General features: G+C 42.6%; 2 protein-coding genes across 11 annotated transcripts in view; one reads left to right on the top strand and one right to left on the bottom strand.

The window, feature by feature from the left end:
• TOP2B (DNA topoisomerase II beta) overlaps nucleotides 1–3,600 on the top strand; it is a 61,194-nt gene extending 57,594 nt beyond the window's left edge. For all 4 annotated transcript variants that reach the window (XM_018909601.3, XM_009086126.4, XM_018909600.3 and 1 more), the window contains 3 exons: nucleotides 1,894–2,010; nucleotides 2,813–2,910; nucleotides 3,115–3,600. In XM_018909601.3, the coding sequence (XP_018765146.1) occupies nucleotides 1,894–2,010; nucleotides 2,813–2,910; nucleotides 3,115–3,276 (377 nt within the window). In that variant the 3' untranslated portion in view covers nucleotides 3,277–3,600. The remainder of the gene's footprint in view (nucleotides 1–1,893; nucleotides 2,011–2,812; nucleotides 2,911–3,114) is intronic.
• RARB (retinoic acid receptor beta) overlaps nucleotides 3,363–22,845 on the bottom strand; it is a 321,234-nt gene continuing 301,751 nt past the window's right edge. For all 7 annotated transcript variants that reach the window (XM_030231742.2, XM_030231950.2, XM_030231763.2 and 4 more), the window contains 4 exons: nucleotides 17,107–17,283; nucleotides 9,585–9,789; nucleotides 8,113–8,271; nucleotides 3,363–5,107 (listed from right to left, as the gene is read on the bottom strand). In XM_030231742.2, the coding sequence (XP_030087602.1) occupies nucleotides 4,911–5,107; nucleotides 8,113–8,271; nucleotides 9,585–9,789; nucleotides 17,107–17,283 (738 nt within the window). In that variant the 3' untranslated portion in view covers nucleotides 3,363–4,910. The remainder of the gene's footprint in view (nucleotides 5,108–8,112; nucleotides 8,272–9,584; nucleotides 9,790–17,106; nucleotides 17,284–22,845) is intronic.

Raw genomic sequence — 22,845 nt, 5'->3', positions numbered from 1 at the left:
AGCTCTCTTGCAAGCAAGAGTTAAATTTTTGCCTTCTGAGTAGCCTTAGGAGCACACCTTTTCAGTGCATGGCAACGTGACAGGTTGCTTTCACCAGTTTTCAGCTCTTCTCTTCTTTCCTGTCCAGATCAGACATGCCACACTTTCATCATCACAGCTGGACAGTTCAGTGATAACCCAGCAGGTTTAGTTCATTGGTCATCTGGTTACCCTTTTTCATAGTGTCTTTGATTTTAAGTCCATCTTCATGGACTTGGCAGCACCTCCTCAGAGCCCATTTTCCGGTAATATAATGTTCCACCCACTCACCCTCACACTGGTAGTGCTTATTGTGTGGGGCTGAAACAATTGTTCCAGAGTTGTTTGATTTTCTGTGACTTCAGACTCCAATCTGTTTGCGATGAAATCTCTTGACCTCTGCTGTTCACTACAGAGGATCAAGAGACAGCTGAACTTTTCCATAACTATTTGAGCTGTCTGTGGTTTTAGGGCTTTATAGTAAAGCCTAAAGGAAGTTTGAAAAGCAGGCTAACTCTTGATAAGGAGCTGCTCAGCTTGAACACCTTTGAACAGCCCAGCTGCTGAGATTCTAGCAGTGAGATCTACTCTTTGCATCACCTGTGGGACTGATACCGTACCTGGACATCCTGCCAAACACTTGGGCTCTTGAGAGCCTGTGTACATTGATTGTGCCGCATGCTCTGTTTCCTGCCCTGCTACCTAGTGGAGAGCTTGGCTGAGCTGATTTGCCATCAAGCTGCTGTCAGGAGATCCTTCACACCTGTGCAGCCATTAGGGCTGTAAGTTAAAGTAGCAGATGAGAATCCCCCTATGTTTAGTACAGAGGGAAGTCAGTGTTCTGGACTGTTCCTTTAGCCACCAGGTAGCAGCTAAGAGGTTTGCTGTCCCTTGGACAGACTTCACAGGAGTTACCCACTGATACCAGGCTCTGTTTCCAGAGAAGAGCAAATCCAGTGGCAGTGTGTTGTGCCTCTCTGCAATTCAAGGCATCATAACCAGAATGCTTGTGGAGACACTCTCTTGTTCTCCAGCCACATCCCCCTTGTGATCCCAAAAATTAAATTTGAGTTCTCACCAACACCCACATCCCTGGTATCTGGAGTGTTTGTACAGGTGCCTGTTTGAGGCACCTGTGGCTGATAGAGGGTAGGTCAGGTGTGTATCTGAGGTTTCTGCATGGCTCACTTTATCTGTGAGCCTACACAACACATGACCTGATGATCTTAAGGGTCTTCTCTGACCAAAATGCTTCCGTGATTCGATCCCTTGACACTCACTGTGGGAACATTCCAATGACCATCTTTTAAAGATGGCCACATTAATTGTGTGGCACTGAGTGAAATTCTCCAGGAAATGCAGAATGTTCCCTTCCTCTCCTTTCAGCATTTTCCAAAATTCTTTTCACTGAGATTGATGGAAAGCAATGTCCCAGAGACAGAGGCACTGCTTCCCAAACTCCTGCAGTAATCCTGGGGAAAGATGTCCACAGTTATACCGCCCTGAAAGCAAAAATGTCACAAGCAGCTGGATACTGTAATGTATCCAGACATGGTCACAGTATTCAAGCTGGAGGACTTCTGTTGCTTCTTTACCTACTAGTAACCTGTTTGTACTCGAAAAGATGAAACAGTATTCAGCCAGGAACCCTGGAATAGTACTGGGTGTGCCAATCCTTCTCAGAGCAGGACCCAGGAAACCTCCTGCTTATTCCACACAGTTCCAGCATAAAACCAGAAGTATGTTTTCCCCAAGTGCAGAAATCACTCATCTTGTTTTAATGTCTGCCATTCATGCCATAATTGGAGTATCTAGTACAATTTAATATGTCCAACCAATTTGTGAATTCATTTAGTATCTTTTAACTTCCAACAGCAAAACTAGATGCGCCCCCTAAGCCTAAAAGAGCTCCCAAGGCCAAGAAGGTGGAAACTGTGAACTCTGATTCAGATTCAGAATTTGGCATTCCAAAGAAGACGGCAGCACCCAAAGGTAAGAGTCACCCCTGGGCTCTCCGGAGCACAGGGCTCACAATTATTGTAAGAACCACAATAATTGTGGTGAGTTATGAGTACAGTGATCACTGGTAAATTACTCAGCCTTTCCTATGGCAAATACAATGTATTGACTTCTTGGCAAACCATGTGTGGATGTTTTATCTGACCTTCACTGCTGGGAATGCATTTAATAGCTGCACCCCCCACACACCATCTTCCATTCTACTGGATATTGCTCATTTTTTTTGAGCTTAACTCCTTCCAAGCCAGTAAAATTCTGGTAGTAATTGTATTAAGTAGCACTTTCTGGGGTTTTAAGCCCATTTTTTGGTATCCCAGTTGTCTTGAGCCCTCACAACACAGCACAGCAAGCAGTGTAATTGGAGGGGTCTGTAAAGGATGCGCCAGTGTTGATGGTTGAGGTTAAAAGTAAATTTACTAAACAGTAACAGTGAATTAATGCTTTGTAATCAGTGCAGAAGGTGACCAAGGACTTGTAGTTCTACTTCAGTGTAGAAATTATCTGATCTCATGAACTTTGTGCCTGTCTTGAACTGACAGCTTGAGCTGTCAGGGTGAATGGTGACTGTGGAACAAGTAGAAAAGATTTAAAACTGAGAAAATAAAAAAATACTGTACCATACTGATGTTGTGAAGAAGCTTGAGTAGTAAACTGGGTTTGAGCTTAACATGTGGACATACTAAAGTGACTTCACTGGGGGGTTTTTCAGTTTGATGAAGTCTGGAGTTTATTTTTTAAAAAAAGCAACAAAGTTAACTCATAATCTCTGACCTAGGAAAAGGCAGAGGGGCAAAGAAAAGGAAAGCATCTGGTTCAGAAAATGAAGGCGAATACAACCCTGGGAAGAAAACACCCAAGTCCACACCAAGCAAGGTCAGTTCCATGCTCTCTTCTCTTTGTAAAAGAACCTCACGAATTCCTTTACATAAAAGTTAAGTCCTTATAAGTTGCTAATATGGTGTTGGGGGCTGACGTGTCATTAGCAATTGGATGCTAAAGAGGTTTTTTTTCAATTCTGAGTGTTAAAATAGAAAATGTACAAAGCATCAGAACTGATTTGTCTTTTCTTTTCTAAAGAAATCCAAGAAGGCCGCTTTTGACCAGGATTCTGATGTGGAAATCTTCCAGTCAGGCTTTGCCTCCGAAACTGCCCCAAAGCCACGGACGGGCCGGGCTAGAAAAGAAGTGAAATATTTTGCAGAGTCTGATGAAGATGATGATTTTGATATGTTTAATTAAGTGCCCAAAGAGCACAAAAATGTTTTCCAACAAGTATCTTGTGTTGTCCTTTTGTCCCCTCTGTTGCAAACTTTTGTACATTTGACTTATTTTATGTGATAATGTAATTGATGGTTTTTATTATTGTGTGTAGGCATTTTAACATTTTGTTCTTACACCTACAGTTTTATGCTCTTTTTTACTCATTGAAATGTCATGTATTTGTCTGACTGGCTTGTAGAGATGTTCTAGACAGCTGTGCTAAAGCACATTTTAATTGTCATGGTTGCAAACAGCAAACCTGCTTTTTGAAATGAAGTTTAAACATTAAAAAATGGAAAACTACTGTGTGTGTGTGTGTGTGTGTGTGTAAAATTTGAGCTAGAGGGACTGCTTATACACAATTTTTAAAATAAATATATTTTATTCTTTGCCAGGAGACTCCATGGAAAAAGGTAAACAGTATATGAACATAGAAAGCATTGTTAAACAATCTCAATGTACAAACAGAGCCAGTGAAAGTACATCACAGACTTGCTAGAATATATAAAAAAAAAAAAATTCCACTAGTGCTTTAAATGAAACCTAAGAAACTGACACTTTAAATCTGTTAACCATTCTACCACAGTTTTCACTCTGCTTCATAGTGATTTAACAAGGCCAAGAAGGCAGATTCTCTCCTTGTGTTTCTGGAAGTCCTAGCTGTACTTCCTTAGCACCAGGAAGGCTGGAAAGCCCAGCTATTCCTGGCAGTTGATTCTTAAGGAAATACCCTGGACTCAGCGATTGAAAAGCTCTAAGTGAGTCTGCTGGTTATCATCCCATGAAGTTTCCCTAATGGCTTGTGAACAAGTAAACAAAAAACATGGTAACACTGAAAAGTGTTTCCTGCCTTGGAGGCTATAGCATTGCTGTCAAAATGGAGCAGGTAATTGTGGAGCTAGGTCACCAGCCAGCTAAGAAACCACTTCTTTAAACTTTAAAGTGACATTAACAGTGGAACAAATGACATCTGAATAACTGATCTGGCAGTTAATGCTGATACTGATACCTCTTCTGCTGGGGCAGTGACATTTTGTATACTTTTTACAAGGAAGGAGATGCAAACTGAGGGTAGCAAGGACAAGTTTTCGTATTTCAACTAAATCAGACGGTCCTTTCAACTTCCTTCTCTGGATGTGTACAGTAGTCCATGTCCTGTGGTTGGTGTCTTGATCGTTTTAGGTATGAGAGATAAAAGGAAAGCACCAAACATCCAGTATGGAGAGTACAGCCATAGATTTGTATGTACAAAGTCATCAGAAATGCAACCAGAATTTGAAGACTGAGATCTGTCTTGTCACCATGCAATATTGAGTGTTCAGAGAAGAAAACAGAAGCTTAACTTTTTTTTCTTTTTTTTTTTTTTTTTTTTTGCATGAAATGGCTGATTTAGAGTTTCAAAAGTTTGCATTTTCTAGTTTTAAGAGTTTAAACAGCAAGGAGTATATATCGATACATATGAAAATTTCTTGGTCCTTGTTGAGTTTATCTATATATATATACATATATAGATATATATTAAGTCCAGAAACTAAGCAGCAGTAAAAATGTTTTCTTGCTTTTCATCCCTGTACATAAGGTATTAGGAATGTCTGAAGTAGCTGGAAAATGTCTTATTCCACCATAGGGGATTGACTGACACTGCTGTTATCCACTGAACTAGGTGAGATACTGGGACTGTGTTCTGCAGTATTTCCATTTGAGGTTGGTGTCAGTGGTTCATGTCCTTCAGAGTTCTCCAGCATTTCCTGAATAAGAGGTGGCATGGATCCAGGAATTTCCATTTTCAATGTAATGACACGTTCTGCACCTTTAAAAAGAAAACACAAAATCCTTCCCATGAGCACGATTCATACAATTTCCTTTCTGTTAGTATTACAGGAGGAATTTCAGCATGTATTCTGTTCATAGATTGGGTGTCTCCTTCTATACTTCTTGCACACAAAGGTGTGTGAGTGATCTGCTTCATGCAGTTCAAGAGGGAGGGAGGTGAGTACTCCTTAACAAATTAATTCAAATCTATCACATACAACTGATATGTCAATACAGGTGAATTGGATGAGCTGCCTATTTTTAAAGAAGGACCCAAAATGGCATTAAATTATACTGACAAATTAAATTAGGCTGTGATCATGTCGATGTCTTTTTAAACTGGAATAACATTTAGTCTTTATACTGTACTGACTCTGCAAAGAATGATAAAAATTCTGCCTATGTTAAATAGGTGAGGTGAATCCTGCAGGAGAACTGACTGCAGCGATCTAAGTCAAAATGTTTCCTTCCCATAGAGAAAACTGTGAAATGAGATGCAGAATTTAACAAACAATTACTTTATAAAATAACACATTCAGGCAAAATGGTACTTTTTTTTTTGTGGGGTGGGGGGGAAGCTGCCTTCTGTATTCTTCAGGCATCTTGTCTTGTGCTAATGAACAACCAAGGTGTGAAGGAGCCTTCAGTAGTGCTCAGCTCTGCCTTGGCTGAGGCTCTTTGTGCTGGGCTTGTCATGAGTACCAGGCAGAGGGGGCTCTGCAGATGAGGGCGTGCAGGATTAAACAAAATTACTGCATCCGTCCTGCCCACTCATACTGGAAGCCCTCAACACCTGGTTTAGGGAGAAAAAAAGCCCAGCACAAAGTCTCAGTGTGTGGTCAGCAGGCAGGGACACAGCATGGACACAGCAGCCAATGCCCTGCTGGACACTGGGCAGGCAGCACTGAGGGAACTCTGCATCAAGCAATTTATAGCCATAAACCTCAGCATTCCTGAGCATCTTAAAATTGGAGTCCAATGGAAGAGGAACCTGTGTTTTTTAAACAACAAGAACAAAAAAAAAATTACAGAGAAAATAGTTTGGTTATTGAAAAACCATTCCAGAAGAGTGATCCTTTGGAAATAAATACTCAGCTTATCAATGCTGCTACAGTGGACGTGCTGGAGAGAGCACTACTCACTCCAGGCTGGAAGGGAGAATTTAAGTGTTTATGCCTTAGATGAGGAGCATCAAAAAAATCATCTACAAAGGCGATGATTGACTTTCCAAGTGGATTTAAGAGTCCCTTAAATAACTGTAATGGGAAAGATATTAATGCAGATTGATGCTGAGAGGTTCTCCAAAAGCCAGCTATTGTCAGAGCTGTGCTGATGGATTCAATTTGGCCATGTTAAACACCTGCTTTCTACTGTTATGTCAGGTGCACTGAAGTGTTTGTGTGGTCATTCAGTGCAGAGCCAGAGAGAACTCAGAAGATGAGAAGAACTCAGAATTGTCTCGCTTCAGTCCCACAAACACTTCACCCTTTGGCTGCAATACCTCTAATGCCAAAGCAGACACTCTCAGTGTTTCAGATCAATGCTTTCTTTGGTGTTTGCTTTCAGGGATCAGGTACCACCCCAAGTCATTATCGTCTAACGTACATCTTTTAAAACGAAACTCAAGACATCCCCAGCCCTCCAGGACATCACCATCCCTTGGTATGATTTAGTTCTACTATGAAACATTAATGATATAATTAGAGTTAAATACTTATGTCAGAATGAAAAGAATTGAATTAAGGAGTTGTGTTCTTGAGGAGCGGGAAGGCTCTGGTAAAGAAGGAGGGAAGTGGAAATGGAATTCCCACAAGTATAAACAGTGGAACAAAAGGGCTCCCCTAAATGCTTTTATAGCTCAATGCTGCTCTAAGTTTATTTTGTAGATTCAGTTGGATGGAGCTTGTTTTACTTGAGGGTAAACTGCAAGCTTTAGATAACCTGGTAAAGTTCCTTTTTAGGAATGCTTTTGCTTCTAGCTCTGGTGTTTCCCTTCCAAGTCACTTCTTTTGGGTCTAATCAATCCAATTAATTTGCTCTCTTCTTTTTATTAAGATAGCTGTAACTTAATATTTTAACTTGGATTTATATTGTTTGAAGTGGAGCAGTTAAGGATTAAATTCAAAACAAGCATGTTTAGTTGTGTGAATTAACTGCTGGGGTTTTTCCCCTGGGTCTTTCCTCAAACCATGTCAAATGAAATCAGTAATCTTACCAAAAGCACAGATCCAGCCTACACAGGTACCTGTACATACAAGCTCATGTGCCTTCTCATCTATCAGGGGTAGAAATCTGTTGCTGAGTAAGCAGAGTAAGAAGGTGAAACTGCATCAGCCACCATAAGAATAAGAATTGTTGCACTTTAGACTCTATTCAGACTGGTATGTCAGGGAACCTGTTCTGATGAAATGAAAGCATTCAGCTACGCCTGTGCTATAGAGAATGTGTGACAGTGCTTAGACTATGAATTGCACAGGATCAATCCAGCACATACAAGACTGCATAAAATGTGTTTAGGTATGGTTAGTTTGGATTAGTTTGGGCTGAATCTCCAAAATGCTGGCTCAAATCAGTTCTAAATCTCTAATACATCAGACCACAGTTCAGGGGAATTTTGGTTGCACACGGGTTTTCTGCAGTCTGTAACCAGATGCTTTTAAAAGCCATTGGTGATACAAAGCACATGTTGATCTGGACCCTCTTGTAAACATTAACAAAGGTTTTTTCTTGTCCTAAAATGACTAACAAAGGCAAGATGCTAATGATTTGCCACTACTTGCACCTACAACATCTTTTTTACTGTCACTTGCATGGAGAATGGAGCACCATGCATGTTTAAAACAAAACCAATTTCAAGGCAGGAACTATGTAAAGAAGCTGGGAAGAATCAGGTCACAAGGACCTTTCTTAGATGTGTTTAGAAAATAACAACCCAGGTGTCTAGGCCAGTTCCTCTGAAATGCAACACTGCCACTCCTGCTGAGTTATTGGGAGAAACTGTACCTTTTGCACTGATGCTACGAAGATCCGTGATTTTCATTAAGATCTTTGGGAACATATGAGGCTTGTTGGGTCGTCTCTTTCGGATATAAATTTTCAGTGCTTCAAGCAAGGGTTCCTGAAGCTTATCCACTTTCATTGGTTCTTCAAGGTCCTGGCGATCTGTAGAAAAATTATCATCATATGATTTTAAATATTTATTTTTTAAAATAAACTCCAAATCACAGAATCTCCTCCATCTTCTCAATTAGAACTCCATGAATTTTCTTCCCCACTAAACAATGCACACTGTATAGTGAGCCTTCCATAGGAAGAGGATAAACCACAACTTTCTGAAACATGGATTCATTTTTTTCCTTGGTGATTGGAAAGGAAAGTGGGTGGTCAAGAATAACCAGTTTGCTCTTGTACCTTCCTCTTCAAGGGGAAAACACATTGCTGCAAACAATATTTTGGAATTGATTTTATATATGTCACTGATAGGCATCCCAGGTACTCAGAGGTTATAGCTATTTTTTACCACTACTACAGAAAAGTGAGTTACCATCAGGAATCAGCAGATGGCAGTGCTGGCTTGGATGACAACAGATGCCACCATCTGCACCGGGACACAGGAGTCACATATCACTGACATCGAGGAGCCCATCAATGCTTTTAATGGGTTAGGGTTAGAGACACATAAAATCGGAATGATTTTGTACTAAAGGGCCACCGCCAGCAAAGACTGACTCTTGTGTTTCAAACACTCACTTGTAGTACCCAGTTTGTGTTTCAACAACATGGTCCAGCAAAACAAGGTGTGTTTCTACTGCTAATCCAGATTTTGTCAAGGAGGAGAGAGACCAAGTGATTAAACCAACAGAAATTTACAGAGTATTTTGGAAATTATCTGAGAATTCACTTTTTGCATTTTAAGCCTATGATTTTAATTGATTATCACCCTGTTAAGTTACCTTCAGCCCCAGTTTGGAAGCAAAACACATTTTTTTGCTAAAGAAAGTAATCACCAATGGCTACCATGTGACTGAAACCAGTGCAGATGCACACAATTATATTTATGAGTAAAAGCTGAGTAACTGGGCATCTTGCTGTAAGAAAGCTCACTCATGCAGGTACCCATACACTGCTTAGCAAAAACCTGATCTCCAGAGGTCCCTCCCAACTCCAGCCATTCTGTGAAGCATCTCAATGCCCTTTGTCAGGCAAACAATAGGACTGGTTGCTTAACAGAATGATTTCAGTACTTTTTTCAAATTATCAGTAATAAAACTAGTAACTATCACCAGTGGAAATCAAACCTTTAGCATTAAGTGGCTTATATAATACATATAATAATCTTACATATATATATATATATATATATATATATATATAAAATATGTTTAAGTAAAGGAAAGCAAAACAAGTAGAACATAAATGAGGACATGATCATGTCTGTCCTTTTGAAATGCATTAGAATCCATGCAGTACAATACCTCCACAGATGAGGCAGATGGCACTAAGGAGACCTGTTTCTGTATCATCCATTTCCAAAGGCAGGAGCTGGTTGGCAAATGTGAACACGAGATCGGTCAGTGGGCCAAATCCGGCGTTGTGCATCTGAGTTCTGTTTAGGGTAAGGCCATCTGAAAAGGTCATGGTGTCTTGTTCTGGTGTGTATCTTGTGCAAATTCTAAGGATCTGTGGAAAGAAACAAGAAAAATGGAATCTGAAGAATTTAATCCATGAGAGGTTTGTTGCCTTTTCTCGGTGCGGCGAATGACAGTGGAGCTTCAGTACTTGGCCACGTCAGAACAATCTGAAAACAAACTCCAGTTTGTGCAGTTCTAGCTGCACAAAAACTCTCAGGTACAACACAAATATACTCTATTGACTATGTGTATTCCTTGTAACACAAATGATAAGAACAGAATTTTTCCCCTAGTTATGAAATAATCAAAACTTTGGAGTGACTCTCACCACTCACGTCACCAACGCTGCAGTGATATCCACAAAAACAGTTCTTTCATTAGTCTGCCACCTGCACCTAACTATAAAATGTGACTGACCTGATGAACTGCTGATCTAATCCAACTCCTGAGAGCATCTCACCTCTTTGAACAAAGGCATATCTCACTGATTTTGGGGATTGCTTTTGCACAGCAGCACTTCCCTGGGTTGTATCTTTGACAAGGACAATGTTGTGGGAGCGGAAGCTGGTGGGAGTGAGCGTGGACAGCTGTGAGCTGCTGAAGAGGCAGAATTTTGGGCTGCCTTCCTCTCTTCTGCAAGAGCAGAGAGGCAAACACTGATACGGGGACAAAGCCCTCCATCTCCCCAGCAGCTGCAGGTATGGTTTCCTTGGAGCACTGCTTGCCTTGTCAGCCTGGGAGTTCACACCCAGCGGAATATCAAACTCTGCTCCTCCAAACGGCAGCACACGCGACTCCTGGCAGCCTGGCCAGTGGTCTGAGGAGTTGGCCCAGCTTTTTTTTTTACTTTCACAGTGGTTGTTACTTCTGTGTGCTGTAACAGCAAACCTCCCCACCAGCCTGCTGGCTGCCAGCCTTCCTGCAGGCTCTGGCGCTTCCCCCTGCGGAGCCCCAGCGGTGGCAGACTCCGCCTGCCTGGCGCAGAGCCGCTGACAGCGCCGCTCATTCCCGCGCACGCCCAGGCACTGTTGGCTTTGGCAAGTCCGCTTGTATGCCGACAGCCACCCAGCGCTGACCCCAGATGAAAGAACCTTCGAGGGGAGGACTGGGATTCACACCTCTAACTGGGCACGGAGGAATGCAAAACACATGAATAAAACACCGAGGATGCTCTGCATTTTGTTAGTAAACGCCTCTGGGGTAAGGGCAGCATCAAGAGCGCTGTCACAGCAGAGGTGGCAGCAGGGCCCGAGAGGCAGCGTGTCGTGAGCGCTTCCGCTCCCAGAGCACACCCAGGATGTGTGCCACCATTTGTGGCACAGGATCATTTGTACAGCTGCAATTAATGAGCAGGACCGTAAGCACCAAATAAAAGAGGCGTCCATCAGGTTGACATATTTCTGTTCTATATATTAGTGCTTAATGTTTAAAATAATCAGAGGTGGGAGAGGGCTTATGCTGAAACTAAAGTGAACCAAAAGCTTGCCGAAGTCAGGCTGATTAGCTGAGCTAAGACTACAGCTGTGTTTTTTCAGGGCTTGACTGTATTTATTTCCCATCCTACTTGGTTTTAAAGATACAACAAAAAAGGTTTACATGAATATAAGAGAGCACTGGGAGAATTTAATTACTCCTATAGCTTCTGAGGCTCTGAGTCAGAGGCCCCAGCACATGGCAGCTGACCAGTCTGGGCTTGGTTCTCCCACTTTCATCTTTGCCTGGCAACACTGCTTCAAATAAACAGGGAGGAGAGTGGGGAGAACACGATCTCTAAGACACAAGCTTTTATTTCTCTTCTTCAGTTCCTTGGTAAGAGACTTAATAGGGTCTGTTTCTGCAGATGCATCTTCAACTATCTTCTGTCTCAGCAATAATCTTATCTCACATTCTGGGTATACCTTGAAGCAGTGAAACTTTGTGTGGTTGGACAGGCATGTTTGACACAGTTGCCTTACCCCCAAATTACAGTACATTTTTGAAATTACTTAAATCAATGACCAAGAGAGTCATAAATACAAGCACACAGCACATTAATTCCTCAGTGACCACAAATTTCCCATAATATATGCCATCTTAAAAGGCTGCTGGTTGCTAGGCTTTATGTAGTAGCCAATGTATTGTTCAGGATCATTAGAAAAAATTAACATTATAAAGCACAGCACTCTGTAAGTAAGAGGCAGCATCTTTACCACATTTGGAACTGCCAGTAACCACTGGCCATGCCCTTCCCTGAAGTTCACATTGGCTTGCTCTTTTAAACCGTTAAAAGATTGTATAGAAAGCAGAAGAAACATGGAGAATACCTGGTGTTCAAGAAAACAAAGGTTCCTAAGCTACATATGTACTGTGACACCCAAGAGCTGCTTGGTTCACTTCTCTAATGGCATGCAAGAGGAACTGGAGTGCAGCTCTTCCCACCTGAGGTCTGCACAGACAGTAGCTGCCTTCCAGTAAGGGTGCATGGCTGAAGAAGGTCAGGTATCCGACTTTGGGAGGAACAAGACTCTGTACTTCTTACCTGGTACTGCTTTTCCCTTAGCTCAGCCAGGCAGAAAGGCAGCCCCTTGACTCCAGTGCTGTTTCAATTGGTAAGCCTTAGCAAGGAGAGTTCCTCCCTCCACAGCCTCAGGACTCCCTTCCCGACAAATGAGCAGAGCAGGATTGGGAGCTTAATTGGGAATTGCTGTGGTGTATTCCCCAGGCTGCCTGCAGCTTCCCTGGCAGCTGCCCATACAGGGCTGGCAGATATGGATGCCCCAGATCCTCCCTCAGAGGGCAGGTCTGGACACCAGCTGCCACAGAGATCCCTGCCCAGAGGGACTGGGGTGCCCTGGAGCGATCTTCCCAGAGGCTGAACACACACCTGCCACCACGCACCAGGCTGCTGGCTCCCTGGCAGCAAAGCTCCCTGTCCTTGTTTCCCAGTGTTACAAGCCCCACTGTGCTTGGGGGTGCAGGATAGGAGTGCTCAGCAAAGAGACCCCCAGGGCTAAAACAGAGGAAGAACATCCAGGCTGAATCCTCATTGGGAACAAATCTGGGTGAGTTTACTCAGCCTCAAGCCAGCCCCTGTGGGCATGCAAAGTAAGGGACCTGCAGGGGCCCTGCAAAATTCATAATTAAAACATAAAGTCAGGTAGAATTTAGCTACTCCAGGCTTAGGCAGCAAGTAGGACAGGTTTTTGTTGAAGGCAGCCTTCAGGCCCTTGTACCCCAAGTGCTGCCCCAGCCTGGAGGAGCCTGCAGCGGCTCCGCTGGGCACTGGCACAGCTGAAGATCAACTATGTGTTTTCAGCAATGCACTTAACTTGACTGCAGCAATCAGGTCTCAGGTTTCCTCTGCATTCCTTTGACATTATCCCACAACACGCTGTTATTAAACTCCAAGACAGATCATTTGAAATGGGGTTTTACATTTTTTTTTTTCTTTTTTTTTTTTTTTTTAATTTCTGTCCTTCATCAGGATCTGTGAAACGCCATGGATATTGCTGATTGTTGCTAAACTGTTCTTGGGCAAATTTCCAGTGTCAAAGTAAAGCTGATTTCAAGCTCATATTCACTGAAGAACATATGGGAAACATCAGCACTTCAAAATAAGAAATCACGATATCTTTCTCCATTTTAAACTGAACTCCCAGTGTCCTCAATGTTGTTTAGATTTTGCAACCAAGCCAAGTATTTTAGTTGTCACTCTGCTCTTAAATGCCACTTGCAGCCATAAATATGGTTTTCCCTCATTATTAAAGGGCCCTTTGTTTTAAGGAATATTTATATATTAAAGCATTAGGGATTCTTATGAGCCTGTTATAAAGTGCAAAACAAAAACCCTACCAGAGGCACAAAACCAAAGTCAGCCAGAAAGTTGCATTTATGACATTGCTGCTACAGAATTGATACTCATTTTAAACAGATTAGGTAGGGAAAAAGCTGGGCCTATTTTTTAAGAAATCCTGTTGTTAGACACAAGCTGCCTCAGCTGGCTGGAGCAGTTCCTTGAGAAGAGAAACCCAGGCAGGTGACTCTGAAGCAATGATGCCTTGTGGCACTGCCAAACGCCGTCAGCACAGCTTGTTCTGCACACACAAATTCCTGCCTGGCATTAAGGCACAGGGGCTTACAACAGAAAACAAAAATTACATCATTAGGGATTAGCATTCAAGGACTTCTCAGGTTTTTATCCATTGGATTTAAGATAGACTGGACTCTGGATACTTTCCATATTTGTCTTGCCAGAGCTCAGAGAGGCTGGGGATGTTTGGCTGCTGCTGGACCAGTGTATGTACCAGCAGACAGAAGCACGCGCTTTTACAAGGGTTATAGACTGAATTTTGGTAATATTTATCCCTAAAACTTTTGGCTTCAGACAAGATATAAATTCCATGATCCTCATCTGGCGCCTCAAGCTGCCTCAGGAAGCTTGATGCTTTTTCCCTTCCAGAGTTAGTGTTTGTTTGTACATAAAACAATTCTTTGGCCCATACCCATCGGAGTTTACTGAGCTCCTGGCACCATTTCCCTTGTCAGCCTGTTTAAGAAGGGTTTAAGCATCCACAGTCACAGGAACCAATTGAGCAGAGACCTTGGCAGGGTCTATAAATGCTTAAGAATCTCCACAGCTGGTGCTGAAGGGCAGGCAGGCAGTGAAAAGGTCCCGCTGGCAGGGAAGTCTGGCCACCCAACCTGGGAGCTCCACACTGCTCCTCCCACATGCTGCAGTTCTGGGAACACGTCCAGGGCATGGCAGAGCAGCAGGATCATGAGGGCACACTGCTGAGGCTCATGGCCCTGCTCAGCAGAGCTCACACAGCAGCCACTGAGCGCTCAGTGCAGCAGGAGGGGCAGCATCACTCGCTCTGCATCTCAAGGCACAGCAAAACAAAACACTCATAACTAGGACAACTGGCTTGTTTGGTGGAGGGGGGGAATGTGTGCTATTACAACTGCTCCAGTACTGATGTTCAGCTTAAATAAAGATAGAGAGCAGCACTGCAATTCCGATTATGTGCAGGTGATGCTGGTTTAATGGATACAGCATTTCACAGGCGGCGCGCACACTACGCATTACTGTGCCATGGTAATTATCCCATTTTCTTTTTAAGCAGCACATAAAATAGTCACATAAAGTTTGTGTAAATGTCACACAGGAAAAGTTAGGACTATTAGCCGTGCCATGTCTGTTCCTGGCTTTGGAAAAGCACCAGCTCCACCCAGCTGCAGGCTCCTATGGTGCTCACTATGCACTGCTCACTTGGATGTGTCACCTTCTCTGGCTTTGTAAAAAATAAAAAACAGAATGAGCAGGTGATGTGGAATGTCAGGCCTCAATGAAGTTTATGACTAGAGCTTGAAGGTTGCCAATGGCCACAAAGTAAAAATGGTGAATCGTATTAAAGAATCAACTTTTCTATCCATTAATTAGTTGAAATAAAGTCACCATTTACCACCTGCTTTATTCTCTTTCTAATCTGGCAACTAGGCTTTTATTTAATCACTTTGACCAAAGTGCCTTTATCGAGGTGCTTCAGATAAAACCACTACCAAAAAGGGTCCCCTCAATTTTTTAGCCAGTGTTGGCAATGGCAGCACTGAGTGGAGCTGCTGCAGGGGTTGTGCACGTTCCCAGGGCAAGCTGCCACTGCCCACCCCAAAAAAGAGCATCAGGAGCTCGCAGGATTAGAGAATTAGGGTATTTGTTATTCTGCAGCTCTGGAGCTAGGGCATGACCCAAACAAACAGGGTGGCAGCTTGAGGGCTGAAGTTTTAGGGGTAAAAGGTTTGGATGAGCAGGTTCTTGCCATATCCTGACTCCTCCCCACCCTTTTTGTATAGTTTCTGTATTAACTATTTGCTCCGGGTTACAGCAGCAGAGCACAAAGCAGTTCCCATCCCCTGCTGCTGGCAGAACACACTCGAGGCAATGCTGCAGTTTTTTGATCACCATCTGCCTCTGGTGTGAGGGGAATGTAACAGAATCTGATTGGGACAGAGCTGGTGATGACAGGCGTGCAATCGGTAACGAATGGCCCTGCCCCACGGAGGGACACTCTCAGCAACAATGACATGGCTCACTCTGAATGAGTGCCTGGATTAAGGGAACAACAAGAGGTGACTCTCAAGCATGGCAGGGCAACCTCAACCTTCCCTTTTTCTATAGGCCAAAGAATGATACCCCTTCCCCTCTCCTACCCCTCTTCCTCCTTCATCAATGTCCTCTTGATGCGATTCTTCCAAACAGCTTTTGACAAAACAAGAGGAAAAGGTCACAGCAGTTAACGTCCCCCTCAACATGATCCTGTTTGAAGCAATGCACTTTTAGAAATTCCAAGATTAATTACTTCAACTTCAGCTTCCCTAGTTTAAACTCCTGTGTCATGACAAAAAAAATATCTACAGTAGCCATCCTACAAGATGCTTCTAGACTGGCCAAGCTTGGCTCAATGAGGACCTGAAGGTTTGTGCTCAGAATGAAACATTTAAAATATGTTTACATTGAAATGCTGCTTAACTGCAAGTTATTGCTACAACCAGTAATACGAAGCATATTTGCCACTAAAAGCCTGAAGACCTCTAAGGTCTCGATAAAGAAATGCTGAGATCCCAGAGGGCTCCTCTGAAGGTCAGCATGACAGAAACAACCAGAGACAAAGGGAGGGAAGACAGCTTTGCCTTGACATAGTGGCAAGGCAAAGTCTGGAGAAAAACTCCCAGCCCACCTGCACAGTTTCCTCCTGCAAGAAGCATGTTTGCCTGTTTAAAATTAAATTACATTTAGCTAAAACCTGTAGTGAGCCCATTACATCGGCCACTTTCACAGATACCTGCAGCACTGGAGAAAGCATGGGGATATGAGTGCCAGAGGCTTGCATCTGACAGGCTCCAGGCACACCAGCTTCCCCTCTAAAACCTTAAAACCTCTAAGACTTGTGTTCTATTCCTTAAATTCCCTCATGTCCACAGGCACAGCGCATTCCTAAACCATATAAACTGTTCCTCTAGATATCCTTTACGCATAGGATCATGCAGAGGGAGGAGGAAGGATGAAGGAGAAATGAAGGAGAAACAGGTCTCTCTTCAGTGTTAACAGTAAAGAAAATTTTCCAAAGTTACACATGCCACAACACCCAATTTTTTTTTTACTGAAACCCAAAAAGTGTAAGGACTTATTTTGAGAAGTATGCTCATCCCCCAAAACACACCTCTGTAGGTGTGCTGGAGCCATCTTCTGACTGCACCAGACTACCCAGTAAGTTCAATTTTCCAACAGTAAGGTCAAGGCCATATTTCACCCCCTTCTTCCTGTCAATTTCAGTAAAAAGAAGAATAGGAAACAGATTAGTAGGAGAACAATGATGTTAAATATACATACCAGTATATCCAGGCAGGCTGCTTTCAGTAGAGTTATTTGGTCTGCAATGGTCAAACTTGTAAAGCCTGGCAATCGCTTTGCAAATTCCACTATTTTAATAATGCACTTTGTTGCAAGTTCACTGAATTTGTCCCAAAGCCCAAGGTCCAGTCGAACCCGGTGATCTGCGCTGGAGTTCTGGAAAGACAGACAGACAAGGCACCATAAATCATCAACGTCCCTTTCAGCAATCGGTTTTCAAGGGAAGGAAACAACAACCACGTTTTCCTTCCAGAAGTACTTTCTATTAACATTCCAGGCATTTTCTGCAGCTTGCTGTTGGGATGATGCTGGTTTTAAACTTGGATTAATCGCCTGAAAATTCCTTGGATACTTTTCTGTTACTTATGATTGCAGAGGCCATCTGTACAAGGAATACAAATGAACTTAAACATTTCCAAATGCCACCCTCATTATTCTTCCTTGCCATTATATAATAAGTGCATTGAGAAAGACAATTTACAGTTGTACCCCAGAAAATATAAATGAACAGTGGAACAAGAATATTGGGTCCTCCTCTGGAAAAAGCAGCACGATATTTGGAACATAGTTTCACATACTTAAGGTCTTAGAGAATTGGTTCTGCTTAATTTCTCTGCTCTGTGGCTCTGCCACAGCTTTCTGAAGCTACAGTCTCCCATGACTTACAGAGCATTTATTTACATGATGTTAAGGAAAATCCCATGTGCCTTGATGAATGCTACGTGCTCATTTGATTGTGCATCCAACATACCCCCCCCACTGCTGGAGGTGTAACAAGGACATTCTGGTGGCATCTCTCAGGGAATGTTTATATTCACCTACCTCAAAGTCTCCATCATTTTCTAGAGTGCATAGGAAACTTGTGTTAAGTTTGTGATCAAACTCACATTTTCATACATTTGGTCCAATCACTTAAATCTTGAAAAAACTGAACATGTCAGCCAAGAACAATCTGACTCAAAATCTGCTGTGACCCATTTGATGCCAGCCCACCAACACTGGGTGTCATGAGAAGACCTGGTGAGCCCATTCCAGGCCACCCAGGACTCCAGTAGAGTGACAAGAAACAGGTAATGACAGAGCTCTGAAATACCCAAATCTCTCCTTCTGCCCCTCACATGCAGTGCATTGTCACCATTTGACCCAATGCTGTTTAGGATGCAGCCAGTGTGTTGGGTGCCCCCCAACCCCCTGTTTCACAAGCCACCAGGTTCAGTGTGCATTGCAGCTGCCTTCACCATCTGGGTGATCTCCTCTTCACTGCAGCAGGAATTTTACCTATAAAAATATTCTCAGGCAGTGGCTTCCTCCCCAGCTGCAGAGGAAGCCCATGTGATCAGCTGCCTCAGTCTCAGCTGGTTGAAGTTAAAATGTTAAATTAACTTTAAAATTAAAGTTAAATGAGCAGAGTCTCAACCTAAAAGTCTAACAGACATGGCAGATTAAATAGCCATCAAAAAGCATTCGAATTACACAGATCACACTTCCTTGGAGGAAACATTTCCAATGAGCCTGCCACCACCACTGCTGATGGTGAGGGCATCCACCTCTTAGAAAACCATTGAAGCCATTCTCTTGTCATCTTTCTTTGGTTCATGGGAAGGACACAGGGCTGGAAGAGGTTGCTGAGGCAATGTGGAGTGAGCTCAGCTTGGTTGTGATGCTCTGGACCCCATCCCGGTGCTGCCTTCACAAGACACCACCACTACCATCAGTCATGAAGGGGAAAGTCCTGACAGGTCCCCAGGGCGCCACCAGCCTGACTTCCACCCTCACTAGGAACAGAGTGGAGATTTGAGCCAGGCATATTTACATTAGGCCCTAATTGGAAAAAATAAACGCTGACTGTGCTGAGCAGTCTGAAGGAGCATGCATGCTCTTTCCTGCTACCCCTCTCTTTAGGGGATAGTTAATTCATTTCATCATTTCTATTTGAATTTTTATTCTGGGAATTTCCTCTATTTTCTTTTGGGTTTTTTTAAATGACAAAAGAAAATGTCTCTATAATGCTAAACCTAAAGTATTGCCTTCAAAACGGTCCAAAACTAATGAGTTAACAGTGATTGTAATGCCCTTTGAAACATTTCTTTTGGCTACTGGAGTATGCATCCCTCAGATTTATTTTATTTCATCCTCAAGGACCTTGGTGAAATACAGTACATTGGAGGAAAAATAAGATCAAGATGTGCAGTCATTCAGGCTGTAATTAAATTTAATAGGCAGTTTATCCAGTTCATAGAAAGATGGCATAGCAGAGAGCTACACAAAGCAGAGCCTAAAGCAGGAAATCATTTTACAATAGGGTATCCATCTGGAAAAAAAGACATTGCATGAAACCAGCAAGTGTGAACAAAATCTTCATCAGTATCATATGAGGTTACTTTATCATGCTGCAGTGCCAGCAATGGGAAGTTTGACGTGTCTTCTATTAGGAGTAATGCACGACCGTCGTAACTAATGTAAATCTAACTCTCTATTATGCAAACTGAAGAGAAGGGGCAGTTAATAAAATACAAAATAACCAGGTGTTTTATTATGCCAGGCGCCAGATCCCTCAGCACTGGAGCTAATGTGGTTTGCACATTACCTTTGAGATGCTACAAATGGAAAGGGTTTTAACATTCTATCTGTTAATGAATGTCAAGACAAGTGTCACTGGAAAAAAAGATGGATTTTTGGCAGCATCTCTCAGCATTGAAAAGCCAAAACTGGCTCAATATCTATGTATAGGTTGAACAATACAACACAGGGTTAAAAAAATGCAAACAGAAACAAAAACTGATTAAATTTGCCTGGAGATCTCCTCTATCCATGCTGTGAAAAAGATGCAGACGCTATGACTTTTCCTGAATATTTTACTGAAGTGGGTTTTTGGGTGTCTTTTTCCAGAAGCAGTCTCACATGTTTTTCAGGCCTATGCACCAGTGCACATATGGTGGAACAATACTGTAATACACCCTAGTGGCATCTTTATCAGTGGAAAAGCCCAACCTTGCTATGAAATCCAATTAAACAGCCATTTTTGCCACATAAATTGATCCCATTTTTTCCATCATTTTTGTTTTTTCATTGCAGGCTGCTCTGTCTCCACATTAACAATATGGGATGAGGTACTCATAGAAACATACACAGCAGCAGAATCCCTACTGTCTTTAAAATCCACTTTACAAAGGAAACAAGGCTCACAGGGGCACTCTGCCCTAATCAGGAACACTCGTGATGCCTCTTTAGTAAAAGCAGCAATGCACTCCAGCTCCAGTGAGTTCACTGAGGACCACAGCACATGTCCCTGCTCAGTCCCAGTATCAGGAGATACACACATTTATATATATATATATATATATATATATATATATATATACACACACACATATATAAATATACACATATATATATATATGTGTATATATATGTATATATATTCCTCTTCAATGGCACTGAACAATACCTATGTAACTTCTAAGACCAGCACTTATGAAGAACAAAATACCATCAAGATGTGGAACCTCTTCACTTCCAGCTAGCCAAGAGCAACACAGGAGAATCTGCAGCAAGGGTCTGCAGAGCCAAAATTGCTTTCTGTTTTATCCTCCCTTTATCAGAAGGCTGGATGTAACACAGCTGTAGACTTACAAATAATATCACTCTCAAGGGACAAGCAGTATAGTTACACTCAATTATACTATAAAGTATGACATCTCCAGAGAAATTACTCAGGCACTCTCTCTTACCTGGATGACAGTAATAAAACAAATCTGTTTATGATGGACTTTTGGAATCCATTACATTTAAAAAGCTTGCTGATTCTCATCATTGGTAGAACTGTACTTGTCACTGCCCACCAAATGCAACTGTTAAGTCAAATGACACAGGGAATTTAATACAAGGGCTATTCTCCCATTATTTTAAGCAGACTTCTATTAGCTATGCAAAGTATGGGGCCACTTTTTCTTTCTAAAGAGCAGATGGATATAAAAAAATTGGAAATGCTTCTCCAAAACCGTTTTTAACAGCTAAAACCACACAATGGTGGGGAGGGAAATCACCATGTAACCCTTCCCTCTGGGAAATTGGGAAATGCAGGCTGCAGTGCTCAAGAGTGAGAGGAGCCAGATACACAAGCCAAAAGCCTGAACAGGTTTTTATTTTTACTCTATCTCTGTAAGGTCTCTTTTATTTTACACTCCTATAATTTTTTGCACTTTTAAGCAACAAACAAAATCTTCTTTAAAATAGTCTGAATGATCATGTAACCAAAGGCACTCGTGGGCTGCTCTTGCAGAGCACTTTCTTCCATCCACCATCCCTGTCAGTACACAAATGCAAGGCTCACAAAATTCAATGGAATCCACATTGGTTAGAAACACTCACTTCTCACCTCTCACATAGAGAATTAAATTAAAAACTCTAAGGTTATAAAAGCAATCTGTGTGCTCTGTAGTGTGAGCACGCCATGCCTCACAACTGACAGCACACAGAGCCAGGCATAAAAGCAGGACCAGGGGCAATCTTCCACATGTACTGGATTGTTACTATCAAAAAAAGCAGAGTGGTGTAGGCTTTTAGCCTATGGACTAGCCTTGGACTCAGCACTTAGAAAAAGGGCTCAGTGCTCCTTTATTTTTTGATTTCTGGTCTCTGCTTCAAGTGTCTCAGGTTGTTGTCGGAGGCCTGCTGTTTGATCAGCAGCTGGTGGTGGTGTCCAGGCACTGGAGCTGTGCTCTTGGGACCAGCACATACAGCTTCCACACCCCAGATTCTCTTGGATCCTCAGTGCTGAAGGGATTATCTCCTGCCCCTGGGCTAGTGGGAGGCTGGAGGGGAAGATGACCCTTACTCCAGCCCCAGCACTACTCTGTCCTTCCCACATGAGCTCGTAACACTGAAGTCCTGCATAAAATGCCAAAGTGGCTTCCATACCTTACCTAGATGAGAGATTTAAACAATCTGCACTTCACACACAGACAATGAAAATGCAGCAAGAAGACAGTATTTAGCACCACTGCTATTAGTTCTGAAGTGTTTGAAGGAAGATGCATAGCTCTCAAAGATTCAAGGTAAGCCAAAAATAACTCTTTCAGTATAATTTTGTTATTGCAACTTGTACCATGACAAAGCAGGAGGAGGTGAGACCTGTGCAGCAGTTCCCTGCTTTGGACTTCCAGCAGAGCAAAGCTAAAAACAAGAAATCTGCCCCAGACTGTGCCATCAGGCTTGAGATATGAATGACCAATATCCAGCCTCAGAAAGAGTGCAGTCATAGCATGGCTACTTGTGTTCCATAGACAGACCAGATTCATCTGCTCATTACTGAGATCCAGGAGCTCTCAACAAGGGCTCTGAAATTCCAATAGGGGCACAAACTCCCCATGGGGTTCAGACAGAACCTGAGGACGAAGGCATCAGCAGTAGGTGTGCTATGCAACAAGGCCCTCTCTAATTTCATCCATTCGTATCATTTCAAGAGCTAAAAGATTAATGATACTCCAGCATCCAGTACCTAATGCAAGTGTAGAGGTGCCAAGGTTTATCTTTCAACCCTTGAGGATCTTTGGCAATTACCAGGATGCAGTACAGTGCCATCCCACCAGCTGCAGTGCACTCTGCTAACTCCCAGGTAAGGTGGAAATACATACTAATGTGTTCCTGCTGGAAGGACCAGAGAAACATAGGGAGAACAGACTCCTTCCCCAGTACTAACCAGTTTACATGGGGCTC

The sequence above is a fragment of the Serinus canaria genome, chromosome 2, assembly GCF_022539315.1.
Source record: "Serinus canaria isolate serCan28SL12 chromosome 2, serCan2020, whole genome shotgun sequence".
In the NCBI taxonomy this organism is placed as follows: Eukaryota; Metazoa; Chordata; class Aves; order Passeriformes; family Fringillidae; genus Serinus; species Serinus canaria.
This window is presented reverse-complemented; position numbering and strand designations above follow the sequence as displayed.